This window comes from Sciurus carolinensis, chromosome 2, assembly GCF_902686445.1.
Source record: "Sciurus carolinensis chromosome 2, mSciCar1.2, whole genome shotgun sequence".
Lineage (NCBI taxonomy): Eukaryota > Metazoa > Chordata > Mammalia > Rodentia > Sciuridae > Sciurus > Sciurus carolinensis.
The window spans coordinates 169,715,888-169,729,901 of NC_062214.1; the positions used below are offsets into that span (position 1 = coordinate 169,715,888).

A 14,014-nucleotide genomic window follows, 5' to 3' on the forward strand; every position below is an offset into this window, starting at 1 on the left:
CTCTAGTCTGATTCCGAGGTCCTTGATCCATTTTGAGTTGATTTTTGTGCAGGGTGAGAGATAGGGGTTTAATTTCATTCTGTTGCATATGGTTTTCCAATTCTCCCAGCACCATTTGTTGAAGAGGTTATCTTTTCTCCATTGCATATTTTTGGCTCCTTTGTCTAGTATGAGAAAATTGTATTTATTTGGGTTTGTGTCCATGTCCTCTATTCTGTACCATTGATCTACCTGTCTATTTTGGTACCAATACCATGCCGTTTTTGTTACTATTGCTTTGTAGTAGAGTTGAAGATCTGGTATTGCGATACCCCCTGCTTCACTCTTTCTACTGAGGATTGCTTTAGCTATTCTGGGTTTTTTATTCTTCCAGATGAATTTCATAATTGCTTGCTCTATTTCTGTAAGATACATCATTGTGATTTTAATTGGAATTGCATTGAATCTGTATAGCACTTTAGGTAGTATGGCCATTTTGACAATATTAATTCTGACTATCCAAGAACATAGGAGATCTTTCCATCTTCTAAGGTTTTCTTTAATTTCTTTCTTTAGTGTTCTGTAGTTCTCATTGTAGAGGTCTTTCACCTCTTTTGTGAGATTGATTCCCAAGTATTTTATTTTTTTGAATGCTATTGTGAATAGCATAGTTTTCCTAACTTCTATTTCTGAAGATTCATCACTTAAAGACATCAATTTTATTTGGGGGAATAATGCAAGTGAGAAGACAGTGGAGCAACATTTTTAAAGCATTGAAATCAGGAAAAGAAGTCAGCCTAGAAATTAATACCCAGCAAAAATATCTCTTAAAAACCAAAGAGAAATAAAGACATTTTCAAACTAGGAAGAATTGGGAGAATTCTTCATGAATAAACCCCTACTATAAAAAATATTAAAGAATGACTTTCAGGCAAATGGAAAATGATAGCAGATGGAAATACAGACTCAGAGGAACTATGATCACTGAAACGGTAAGTAACTACTTGGGAAATTATGTAAGATTTTTTTTTTTCTTAAAGAGAGAAATCTCTTTAAGAGACAGTTATTTCAAAAGATTAATAACAATGAATTTTATGGTCCATGTGTATGTAAAAGTGTAATATTCATGACAGCAATAGCATAAAATCCAGGAAGAAAAAAATAAAAGCATCTGACTTTAAGTTTCTCATGCAGTGTATGAAGTAGTATGTTATCACTTGAAAGTAGAATTTCATAAAATGTGTAACTCTAAGGCAACTACTAAAATAATAAAAAGTTGTTATTAATATGTAAAAAAGATAAAATGGGTTAATAAAACTAATAAAAAACTAAAATGGATCAAATAACACATGGGATAAGTAAAAACCAAAATGATAGTCAACAAGTTAAAAATTGTCAGATTGGATTAAAAAAACAAGACTCAACTCTTTGTCACCTACAAGGAATGTACTTTAAATTTTTTATAAAAACAAAAATTAGGCCAAAAGTAAAAAAAAAGATAGAAAAAAGATGAACCATGCTAAAACTAACAAAATAATGCTGAAGGGACTATAGTAATGTCAAAGTAGATTTCAGAATAAAGAATATTGCCAAAGATAAAATGTATTCTTTCATAATGAAGGGGGCTGTTAACCTGGAGGAATTAACAGTCTTGAATGTTTCTGTACCTAAAATATATCCTCAGAATACCTAAGAACTGGCACTATCGCTCAGTGAAAGAGTGTATGCTGAACATATGGAAAACTCTGTGTTCATTCCCTAGCACCCCAAACAAACTGTAAGCAAAACTCAGAGCAGAAGCTGATAGAAATAGACAGACATGCAATTCTAGCTGATTTCAGGTCCTCTTTGACTAATTGATTGAATAAAATGTAAAAATCATTTATTCAGCTTCCTGTTGCTGTGAGAAAGCACCTAAGCTAACCAACTTACAAAGAGTAAAGATTTTGTTTTGGCTCACAGTTTTAGAGGTATCAGTTTATGATCACTTGACTCTTCATTTTTGAGCCTGTGTCAGGGCGTATATCATGGTTTTGTGTCCTTCTTTCTTCATATAGCAAATGTGCTGAGCATATTTTCATTTCATTTAATGTTCCTTAAAGAATTGGTTTAACATTTTGCTAATAGAATATCCCCAAGAGGTAATAAGATAGATTCTTAGGTTTTTGGTGTTTTTTGGGGGGGTTTTTTGTTTGTTTTCTCCTTTGGCATAGCATCAAGATCACCTTCCTTGCTATTTGTTATATCTTGGGCATCATATTGTTTCTTTTACAGTGTCAGTTTGCTAAAGTATAGAATTGTCTGAGCAACTTTGATAGAGGCAGAATTGATGGTCTTTGTCACTACCTTCATTCTCAAGATAACGTAAGAGCCTGTATTTAAGTAATTCTAGTAAGTGAGTTTTTGGATTATTTCAGATGACTGAGAGATGGGGAAAATGAAACCACTTGATATCAAAATTTGGTTACAAAGTTTATCATATAAAATCACAGATATTTAAAATTTTAATTTTCTAGAAACTATTTTGAATTTTGCCTTTTAAACTTGTTTCTTTGTATATCTGCTTTATTTGCCTTCCAAATTGGTTAGCTGTCTTATAACAAATCTGGTGGAAAAGTAGAATTTAATTAAAAAAAAATTTTTTTTGTGCTGGTGATTGAACCCACTATGCAACTGCTTTACCATTGAACTACGTCCCCAGCGCCAGAATATTTTTTAAAGTAAAGTTCTTTTAAATAGAAATTGAAATTATAGTATGTGTTATAATTGGAACTCTTCAATTCACTATAGTATGTTTTGGATATAAAAACTTGTGTTGTGTCCACATAAAACTAGTTTCTTTTTCAGTATGATAAAAAATTTATCAAACCCAAAAGACATCCCAGCAAGCTTCACTTTGATGTCTTCCCTTTTTGACGTATGGTTGATGATATACTTAGTTATAAATTTTTCTGTCTACAGAAATCGTGAGATCCTGGAAAATGTGTTAGCTGTCATTCTGGCTATTCTTGTGGCCTTTTTGGGATCCATTCTTCTCATACAAGGCTTCTTCAGAGATATCTGGGTCTTCCAGTTCTGCCTGGTCATAGCTAGCTGTCAGTACTCACTACTCAAGGTACCAGTATATTTTCTTTTTTACGCTGTGAAATAATATATGTGTTAAAAATCAGGCTTTAGGCTGCGGTTGTGGCTCAGTGGTAGAGTACTCACCTAACGTGTGATAGGCACTGGTTTTGATTCTCAGCACCGCATTAAAAAATAAAGATATTGTGTCCATTTATAGCTGTTTTTTTTTTTAAAGGCAGGCTTCATACCATTCACCATATTATGGTAAGATAATTTTTAGATTTATTTTCTTTGAATGTTTGCTTTAATTTATGTAGGAAACAAAAGGGGAATGTAGACTTAAAAATAATTACATATAAATTGAGTTTCCCAAAAACTATTTCTTTGTAACAAAAAAAAATTTCTTAAAGTAAGAAATTGCCTTCTTGAGATTTACTTCTTTTTAACTTATCAACAGTAACTTTCTCAGTCTCATCTTTTGAGTTTTCTATTCTGTGGATGAAATTTATTTCAGTCTATCAATGGTAGATATAATAATGTCAAAGCCTAGTAAATACATTTTTGTTCTTTTGGGATATCAAAAGATGGTGTTCACATTATTATTATTTTAATAGTGGTACAAAAATACCAAGATTTTTTAAGCTTTTTAATTTTAAGCTTTCAAAAAATGGGAGAATCAAACATCAGCTCATGTACTATCAAAAATCTCACCTTCCATTTAAAATTACTATAGACTTTAAATATGAACTATTTCCTTTTCTCAATTCCTGAGCAAATGCCCCTTACTTTGCATTGGTCATTTATCTTATATATATTCGTATACAGAGCCCTCCACCTCAACTGATATCTGTTCAGTGCTCTCTGTAGTATTGTCATTTCTTTTTTCTCTCTTCATTTATAGTTAGACACCTAGAGTAAGCCAACTAAATAATCTGCTTCATTTCTTTAAGATCCACCCATACTTTCTTTCCTCATTGCAGTACTAAAATTAACAATAGTTTTAGTTGCTGTGTGGTTGCTAACAATCATTCCAATTGCTAAATCTATGTCCTTTTCTCAGCCCACTCTCTGTGGGTGCTATGTCATTTAATACCCATTAATACTGCCTTCCATGTTCATGTCCTCTTTCCTGTTGCTCATTCCCAATGGTTGTCATGCAGTTCAGATGACTCCCCTTGCCTTTGTTGCTGCCTCTTTTTTCCTTCAACCATTTATAATTTTTGAGAATTCTCTTGGGTTTTATTTGACCCTCTTTGCAGTTAACAGTTCCTTACCAGTGAAGTCATTTTCTTTTATCATTTTATTTGTTGCCTCTTTATATGAGTTACATCCATATTGATATCTCAAAGTCTTCACTCCTTTCACAAACCTATCTGATGGACAGTTGGATACATGTTAAAAACAGCACATTATCATGTTCAGATAATATTTTTCTTTCCTAGTTTCCTTGCTTTTTGACATAATTATAACTCATAATCTTAGAACCTCTGCTCCTTCCACCTTAATCCCTGGAAAACAAGTAACTGAATACGTTTCACTAAATTTGGTGACTCTATATTAAAATCATTGGTCTTCTTACCTTTTGTTCAGCCACCTTAATCTATCTCTTTATTGCCTTAAATCAGTAAATTCATTCACTGACTCTTGTCCAGTCCATTGCATTCATACTAATATGGTTGAGTAGGCAAAAGGTAAAAGGCGTCAAGAGATTTTTAAAACTAGATAACTAGAAGAATGTCATAAGACAAATAAGAAAGAAGGAAACAGAAGTTTTAAGGTTGAAAAGACTGAAAGATTACCTGGCGAGGAATTGAGAGGGAGGTGGGGTGAGATTGTGTGTGTGTGTGTGTGTGTGTGTGTGTGTGTGTGTGTGATCCTGGAATTACAGGATGGTGATAGACCATTCTGGTGGAATTTTTTGGTATGCCATTGGAAATAAACTGAAATGTGGGAGAAAAGTTATGGTTTGGGAAGTATCTACACTATAATTCCTTTAGAACATTTTTAACAGAAAGTCTTCTACAAGGATACAGTTGAACTTCCTTGATTATTTTAATGTGTAAAGTTTCAGTTTTTCTTCTATTTTATTAAATCAATGTATTTATTTATTTTATGTTTTTTTGTTGTGATGGGGATCAAACCCAGAGCCTTGAGATGCTAGGCAAGTGCTCTACCACTGAGCCACATCCTCAATGCTGGTTATTTTAATTGTAAATGCAGATATGTAATACAGGTACCAGTAAATTATCTAGTAAACTTAGAATTTTTGGACAGAACTCCAATTCCTGTAAGCCAGTCCATGTTACTGTGTACTTCCTGAAGGGGAGGTACTGTCCCATGAGAAAGAATTCTGCCATAACTATGCTTATGTGTAATAATGAGCCAAGTAATAAGATAGATCTATCATATGTCATTTCTGAAACATTAAGCTAGATAGGTGCAACCTCTTAATTAACCAGAGAGTCAGGAAAATTGTGAGATGTTTTTAATACCTTGTAACACCAGTATCTGGATCTGATGTTTTATCTTTGGAACATAATTAATGGAGGTCATCTCTTGATTGCATGCTTGAAATCACTTAAGGCATTTTGAAAGTTGCTTGTAGAGCTATGAGGACTGTAGTAGTATAATCTGCTTTCTGTTTCATTTTCAGAGTGTTCAACCAGATTCTTCTTCTCCCAGGCATGTAAGTCACTCTTAAAATGACTGTAACTCATAGTTCCTTAATATTTATCAAAGTTCTTAACTTTTGGCCATGTGTTGGATTGAATTAAGATTTTCGTTACTATTTTCTCGTCTTAAATTTTGACACATTATATAGGTGATTTATTAGCATGAAATAAGATGACATTGTACTAGTGGACTTTAAATCTTGGTTAAAACAAGCATAGTAACATTTTTTACAGCCTCTTTCAGGTAGAGGTTATCAGTTAGACATGGTTCATATAAACTCATGATTATTTACATTTAATAAGTTTTAAATACTAAATTGTAAGTATTGAAAAATAGAATTTTGAAGTAGGAAAAACTGTTATTTTGCTTTGATAATCATTAGGGACCAGAATAAAGAAGTGTAAAACTTTAGTTTGGTGTTACTACTTTTGGACTTAAGTAATGAGATGAAAACCTTGTTATTTCTGTGACTTTACACAAAAATGTCATTTGCTTGGCACTGTTTTCATGACACATGATCCAGTTCTAGTTCTAACTTGAGCATTAATTTAATGGGAAGACCAAAGGACGTTCTCTTTAATGTAGTTCAGGAATAAGTTCCATGAATAGGATATGGTGATGCTTTCTTTCTTGAATGTAACTGTTTTTAAATCCATACCCACTAGATGCTAGTAGCCACACACACCCCCACCCCCAAGTTGTGACGATAAAAATGTGTCCAGATTGCCAAATATCCTCTGGGAAGCAAAACCTTCTCCCACTTCCTTCAGAACTACTACTCCACTTTAAAGGCCCTGTTTTTCTCTTGTGGTTAGTAAGTATTGTATTTGGAGACACTCTGAGACTATGTATCTGTCCTGCTATTCTGAAAACTTATTTCTTTCACCTAGTAGGTACTGATGTTTCTTGCCTGATTCAATTATTTGATGACTGGCAAATAGTGATTTTCTAATTCCATCATTCCTTCTACATTTATTAGTTTACTCTTTACTGAAAGGAATAGCTTTTCCTTCTGTCATTATGTATGTGTTAGTGTGGATTCATGTATTACTTTTGTTCAGTGGACTATAATGTCACTAATACTTATTTTGATGCTCAAACTATTCCTGATTCAGCCATTGAGAGCCCATCAAGCTGCCTTTTGTGTCCTTTTGACATCTCCCTATCATTCTTTAAATGTTTCCCTCCTTTTTTGAACAATAATTTGTTCCAGATTGATCTTATACTTTTCCTACCCTAACTCAAAACCAATCTTTTCTTTATGAAACCTGGGTTCTTTTTAATAAAAAATGGTATTTGTAAACTAGCTGTTCCTGATCTTTATTAGAATGTCATTGCTTCTGGGTCCTCTCAGTGGATAAAGATATGAAATATATATGCATACACATATATCTATATGCATATTAAAAATAATTAGTTCATTCTAATATTTATAGTTTTAATCCAGTATCACAGCATTCATTCTATTCTTCCTCCTTTCTGTATCTGTCATTCCTTCTTCAACCATCAGAAACCTGGCTTCCATGTAAGAAATATTTTGAATCCTTAGAATATATGCCATCAATGATCTCAGTAACTGGTGTTGGCTCTTAAAATTAACTAAACTGACTTTTTAAAAATATGTCATTTGCAGGGTCATAATCGTATCATTGCCTACAGTAGACCAGTTTACTTCTGTTTATGTTGTGGTCTAATTTGGTTCTTGGATTATGGTAGCAGAAACCTTACTACAACCAAGTTCAAACTATATGGAATAACTTTCACCAATCCATTGGTGTTTTTATCAGCCAGGGATTTAGTTATAGGTAAGTCAGCTTTAAAATATGTCTCATCTTAACATTGTTTTATTTGTTTTCAAACAGTTCACTGATAAGTAAATCAATTGTATAGGTCAAATAACTTTAGTAAGCCTATTTTGCTGTTTATTATTATCTCTGAGGAACAAAACTATGTTAAGTATTATGAATAAACAAACTGTTCTTGAAGAGGATACAAGGAAAAGTTGTGGGTTTCAAAAAATTCTGTATTTAGGTTCTTATGTGAAAATGGTTGAAATAATTTCTATTGGCTCTCTTTAATTATACATGACATTAGGATTCATTTTGACATAATTATAAAAGCATGGAATGTAACTTGCTCTAATTTAGTCCCTAGTACTTCCCCTTTTCTCTTCCTTCCTCTCTCCCCCATTCCCTTCCCTTTATTCTTCGGATCTTTCTGCTATTTACGTATAGGTTTTTTTTTTTAAATTAGTGTCTTGTGAACATATGTGACAGGTTCACTGTGGTATATTCATAAATGTATATAGGAAAGTTAGGTCAAATTCATTCCACTGTTCTTCCCTCCCCCAGCCCCTCAGTACCAGTTGAAGTAATTTTAAAAGGTGTTCCTTATAGGTGAAAAGTTTTATTTAATACTCAGTTATGTAGAGATAAAAAAATTTAAATGATATCTTTTAAAAAGTACTAGTAGTTTATGTTAATGTTGGATTTCTTTACATTGCTCATGATCTTTAAGTGAACAAAAGAATGAATACAGTATATTTGTAATATACTGTTCTTTCTTTCCATAGTGTTTACACTCTGCTTCCCAATAGTGTTTTTCATTGGCCTCCTGCCTCAGGTGAATACATTTGTAATGTACCTTTGTGAACAATTGGATATTCATATTTTTGGTGGTAATGGTGAGTACTCTTTATAAAAATTGTAAATTACAGTATTTAAGCATAGCTTAATAAATAGGGGACTGTTACCACATTTAGAACTGTTATTGGAGTTATATTTATTTTAATACTATGATAAAGACTTAGTATATAGGTGGTTTATAATAGGAATTTTTGTCACAATTTACAAACTTGTAAATGTATTAGATTTTTAATATCTCAAAGAAAATTTTCTGTAAATTTTCTTTTTATGATCACTGTAAGATTACACTAAAAAAACTATCATCTATATTTTAAAAATAAAGCCTAGCTATCTTAATCATCCACTCTTCCTTATTACTAGTAATCCCATTGGATCTATTTGTTGTTAGTGTTAGTAGTCAGATCTACACTTTCTTTGTGAGGATTAATCAATACATTTGACTATAGATTTACTTCTGTGGGTACCAAGTTCTTTTTACTCAGACTGATACCATTCAGTGATTTATTCCTACATCTCCAGTTTATTTTTAGGCTTCTGCATACCTTGTTTTTCAAACTTTCTTGATCTAAGCTATATTCTTGAAGCACAATGTAGATTTGATTTTTTCTGCTATGCTTGAATATTCTATACTTCTGAGAGGAATATATTTTATCTTGCATTAGAGATTGAGGATTGCAAAATCTTTGTTACATCAAAATCTTTTGAAAGTACAGAATGAAGTAACAAATTTTAAGTCAAATGAGTAGATAATAATATACTGGTATTACATAACATTTTTAATAGTTTAAATGCTTTTTGGTGACTTTTTAATTTTTTTATTTCTTTTTTTCTTCACTGTCTAGCCACTACAAGCCTGCTTGCAGCACTTTATAGTTTTATCTGTAGCATTGTGGCAGTAGCCTTATTGTATGGATTATGTTACGGAGCTTTAAAGGTGAGCAATAAATTGTAGCATGCTTTGTCTTTAGGGTTACATTTCCTTATGAAGACTGTTTTAAATCGACTAAAATATTTTCCCCCCTAGTGCCACTCTGTCATTAATTTCCTTTGTCTTCATATGCTAAATGTTATTCTTTTTAAACATTTTTTAATTTGTCTTTTTTAGATATACATGATAGTAGAGTGTATTTTGACATACATACATACATGGAGTATAACCTATACTAATTAGGATTCCATTCTTCTTTTTTTTTTCTTTTTTTTTTGTGGTACTGGGGATTGAACTCAGGGCCTTGTCCATGCGAGACAGGCAGTCTACCAACTGAGCTATATCCCCAGCAGGATTCCATTCTTGTGTTTATACATGATGTGGAGTTTCACTGGTGGTATATTCATATATGAACATAGGAAAGTTATGTCTGATTCATTCTACTGTCTTTCCTATCCCTATCCCTCCTCCTTTCCCTTTATTCCCCTTTGTCTAATCTACTGAACTTGTGTTCTTCCCCTTCCTCCCACCTTATCCTATATTAGCATCTGCATATCAGAACATTCAACTTTTGGTTTTTTGAGGATTGGTTTATTTCATGTTATTCTTATTTTCATTTACTTTGAATTTGAAAGAAATTTAGTAGATTAACAAAAGAAAATCTTTTTCCATATAATAACCATGGGTTAGTGTTAGAAACAAATTATCAAAAACTAGGCTCAGGGCTGGGGTTGTGGCTCAGTGGTAGAGCACTTGCCATGTGAGACATTGGGTTTGATTCTCATCACCATGTATAAATAAATGAATAAAATAAAGGTCTATCAACATCTAAAAAAAATAGCTCATCTGGGACAGGGGCAATAATCACAGAATATTGGAATACATTTAGTTTCTAGTTAAGAAGTTACATAACTTTTTTATATTAAGGTCTTTCTACCATTGTAAGAACAGGTTCAAGGACTGCAATTTAAGGTACATGCTGGTAAAATTTAATATGCTGAAATTTATTGCCATTTTAGGGTAAGGATCTAAATGATCTGAATGATCCTATGAGTTCCCTTTAAAAATCTGTCACCAAGGGCTGCAGATACGGCTCAGCGTTAAGCACTTGCTGAGCATATACAAAGCCCTGTGTTTGATCCTAGCACCATGCACTCTAAGGTTACTAAATTGTTTTGTTTTGTTTTTTTAACTAACAACACACAATTTTCAAAAATATTTTCAATATTTTTATTGGTACATTATAGTTTTGCATGATGGGGGGATTTGTTGTTACATGTTTGTGCATGCACACAATATAACAGTATAATTTGGCCAGTATCATTCCTTAGTACTTCCCATGCCCCCCCTTTTTCTCCTCCCTCCCCCTTTCTTCTACTTTACTGATCTCCCTTTGATTTTCAGGAGGCCCCCACCAAATCCATCTTTCTTTTCCTGTTTCCTCTCTAACTTCCACATAAGAGAGAAAACATATGACACTTATGTCACCAAATTGTAAGCATGAAAAAAAATTTTTATTAAATAGAGATTATACAGTCCCTTATATATAATTTCTGGGGTTTTGTTTGTTTTTAATGGTTAATGCAGGGCAATCAGAATAGTAGGGTTGAAAGATTTATGCAGAGTGACTCAGCATTTTTCTTTGCTTCATTTATTCTGTATTATTTATGGATCACTTACTGTGTGCCAAGAACAATGCTAAAAGTCATTTCCTGTCAGTTGTATATGTTATTTATTTATTTTTTGTTTTATTTTTGGTCTTCTTTTGGTGGTGCTGGGGATTAAATGCACAGCCACATACATGGTGGGCAAGCAACTGTTCTACCACTGAGCCACATCCCCAGATCCATTTCTCATTTCTAAGGAATTTATAGGTTACTTGTGATTACTAAGTCAACTAACACATTCAGTACAGGGTAACAAAGGCTGTGAAAACAGACTGCTGTGGTTATATAAATTGAAATGAAAAGAGAGTAAAGACCATTTTCTTGAAGGATGATTTTTTTTTTTTTATTATAAACAAATGGGATACATGTTGTTTCTCTGTCTGTACATGGCGTAAAGGCATACCATTTGTGTAATCATAAATTTACATAGGGTAATGTTGTTTGATTCATTCTGCCATTTTTTCCCTCCCCCCCCCTCCCCTCCCACCCTTCCCCTCCATCTATACAGTCCTTCCTTCCTCCATTCCTGCCCCCCTCCCTAAACCCAACTCCAACCCCAACACTAACCCTTCCCACCCCCCATTATGTGTCATCATCCCCTTGTTAGCGATATCATTCTTCCTTTGTTTTTTTGAGATTGGCTTATCTCACTTAGCATGATATTCTCCAGTTTCCTCCATTTGCCTGCAAATGCCATAATTTTGTCATTCTTTATGGCTGAGTAATATTCCATTGTATATATATACCACATTTTCTTTATCCATTCATCAATTGAAGGACATCTAGGTTGGTTCCACAATCTGGCTATTGTGAACTGAGCAGCCATGAACATTGATGTGGCTGTATCTCTGTAATATGCTGATTTGAAGTCCTTTGGGTATAGGCCAAGGAGTGGGATAGCTGGGTCAAATGGTGTTTCCATTCCAAGTTTTCTAAGGAATCTCCACACTGCTTTCCAGAGTGGCTGCACTAATTTGCAACCCCACCAGCAATGTAAGAGTGTACCTTTCTCCCCACATCCTCGCCAACACCTGTTGTTGGTTGTATTCTTGATAATTGCCATTCTAATTGGGGTGAGATGGAATCTTAGGGTGGTTTTGATTTGCATTTCTCTTATTACTAGAGATGTTGAACATTTTTCCATATGTTTGTTGATTGCTTGTATATCTTCTTCTGTGAAGTGTCTATTCATTTCCTTAGCCCATTTGTCAGTTGGATTATTTACATTCTTGGTGTAGAGTTTTTTGAGTTCTTTATAGATTCTGGAGATTAGCGCTCTATCTGAAGTATGATTGGCAAAGATTTTCTCCCACTCTGTAGGCTCTTTCTTTGCATTGCTGATAGTTTCCTTTGCTGAGAGAAAGCTTTTTAGTTTGACTCTATCCCAGTTATTAATTCTTGCTTTTATTTCTTGTGCTATGGGAGTCCTGTTGAGGAAGTCTGGTCCTAAGCCGACATGTTGAAGCTCTGGACCTACTTTTTCTTCTATAAGATGCAAGGTCTCTGGTCTGATTCCGAGATCCTTAATCCATTTTGAGTTTAGTTTCGTGCATGGTGAGAGATATGGGTTTAGTTTCATTCTGTTGCATATGGATTTCCAATTCTCCCAGCACCATTTGTTGAAGAGGCTATCTTTTCTCCATTGCATATTTTTGGCCCCTTTGTCTAGTATGAGAAAATTGTATTTATTTGGGTTTGTGTCCGTGTCCTCTATTCTGTACCATTGATCCACCTTTCTATTTTGGTACCAATACCATGCCGTTTTTGTTACTATTGCTTTGTAGTAGAGTTGAAGATCTGGTATTGCGATACCCCCTGCTTCACTCTTTTTTTTTTTTTTTTTTTTTTACGTTTACATAGGGTAATGATGTTTATTATATTTTTCCCCTCCCCCCCACCCCTCCCACCCCTCCCACCCCTCCCACCCCTCTTTTCCCTCTACACAGTCCTTCTTTCCTTCATTCTTACTGCTCTCCTTAGCCTAACTCTAAACCTAACCCTAAACCTAATGCTAGCCCGTCCCACCCCCCATTATATGTCCTCATCCGCTTATCAGCGAGATCATTCGTCCTTTAGTTTTTTGAGATTGGCTTATCTCACTTAGCATGATATTCTCCAATTTCGACCATTTGCCTACAAATGCCATAATTTTATCATTCTTCATTGCGGAGTAATATTCCATTGTATAAATATGCCACAGTTTCTTTATCCATTCATCAACTGAAGGGCATCTAGGTTGGTTCCACAATCTGGCTATGGTGAATTGAGCAGCAATGAACATTGATGTGGCTGTATCTCTGTAGTATGCTGATTTTAAGTCCTTTGGGTATAGGCCAAGGAGTGGGATAGCTGGGTCAAATGGTGTTTCCATTCCAAGCTTTCTGAGGAATCGCCACACTGCTTTCCAGAGTGGTTGCACTAATTTGCAACCCCACCAGCAATGTATGAGTGTTCCTTTTTCACCACCCTACCAAACTCGTTCTATGAAGCCAATATCACCCTGATACCTAAACCAGACAGAGACACATCAAGGAAAGAAAATTTCAGACCAATATCCTTAATGAACATCGATGCAAAAATTCTCAACAAAATTTTAGCAAATCGCATACAAATATATATTAAAAAGATAGTGCTTCACTCTTTCTACTGAGGATTGCTTTAGCTATTCTGGGTTTTTTATTCTTCCAGATGAATTTCATAATTGCTTGCTCTATTTCTGTAAGGTACATCATTGGGATTTTAATTGGAATTGCATTGAATCTGTATAGCACTTTTGGTAGTATGGCCATTTTGACAATATTAATTCTGACTATCCAAGAACATAGGAGATCTTTCCATCTTCTAAGGTTTTCTTTAATTTCTTTCTTTAGTGTTCTGTAGTTCTCATTGTAGAGGTCTTTCACCTCTTTTGTGAGGTTGATTCCCAAATATTGAAGGATGATTTTAACCAAATTTCGAAGGACAAAGAAGAATTTGCTAGTTGATACAAAGGCTACAGAGCCATGAATTTGGGAAGAAAATGTGTTATGTAGAGGAAACAGCAACTAATTTTGGAG

At 33.9% G+C, this 14,014-nt stretch overlaps 1 protein-coding gene across 9 annotated transcripts in view; it reads left to right on the forward strand.

Moving 5' to 3' along the window:
* Positions 1-14,014, forward strand: part of Pcnx1 (pecanex 1) — a 168,270-nt gene that overhangs the window by 98,005 nt on the left and 56,251 nt on the right. For all 9 annotated transcript variants that reach the window (XM_047537923.1, XM_047537936.1, XM_047537933.1 and 6 more), the window contains 5 exons: positions 2,941-3,094; positions 5,699-5,731; positions 7,352-7,523; positions 8,291-8,401; positions 9,206-9,297. In XM_047537923.1, coding sequence (XP_047393879.1) covers positions 2,941-3,094; positions 5,699-5,731; positions 7,352-7,523; positions 8,291-8,401; positions 9,206-9,297 — 562 coding nt within the window. The remainder of the gene's footprint in view (positions 1-2,940; positions 3,095-5,698; positions 5,732-7,351; positions 7,524-8,290; positions 8,402-9,205; positions 9,298-14,014) is intronic.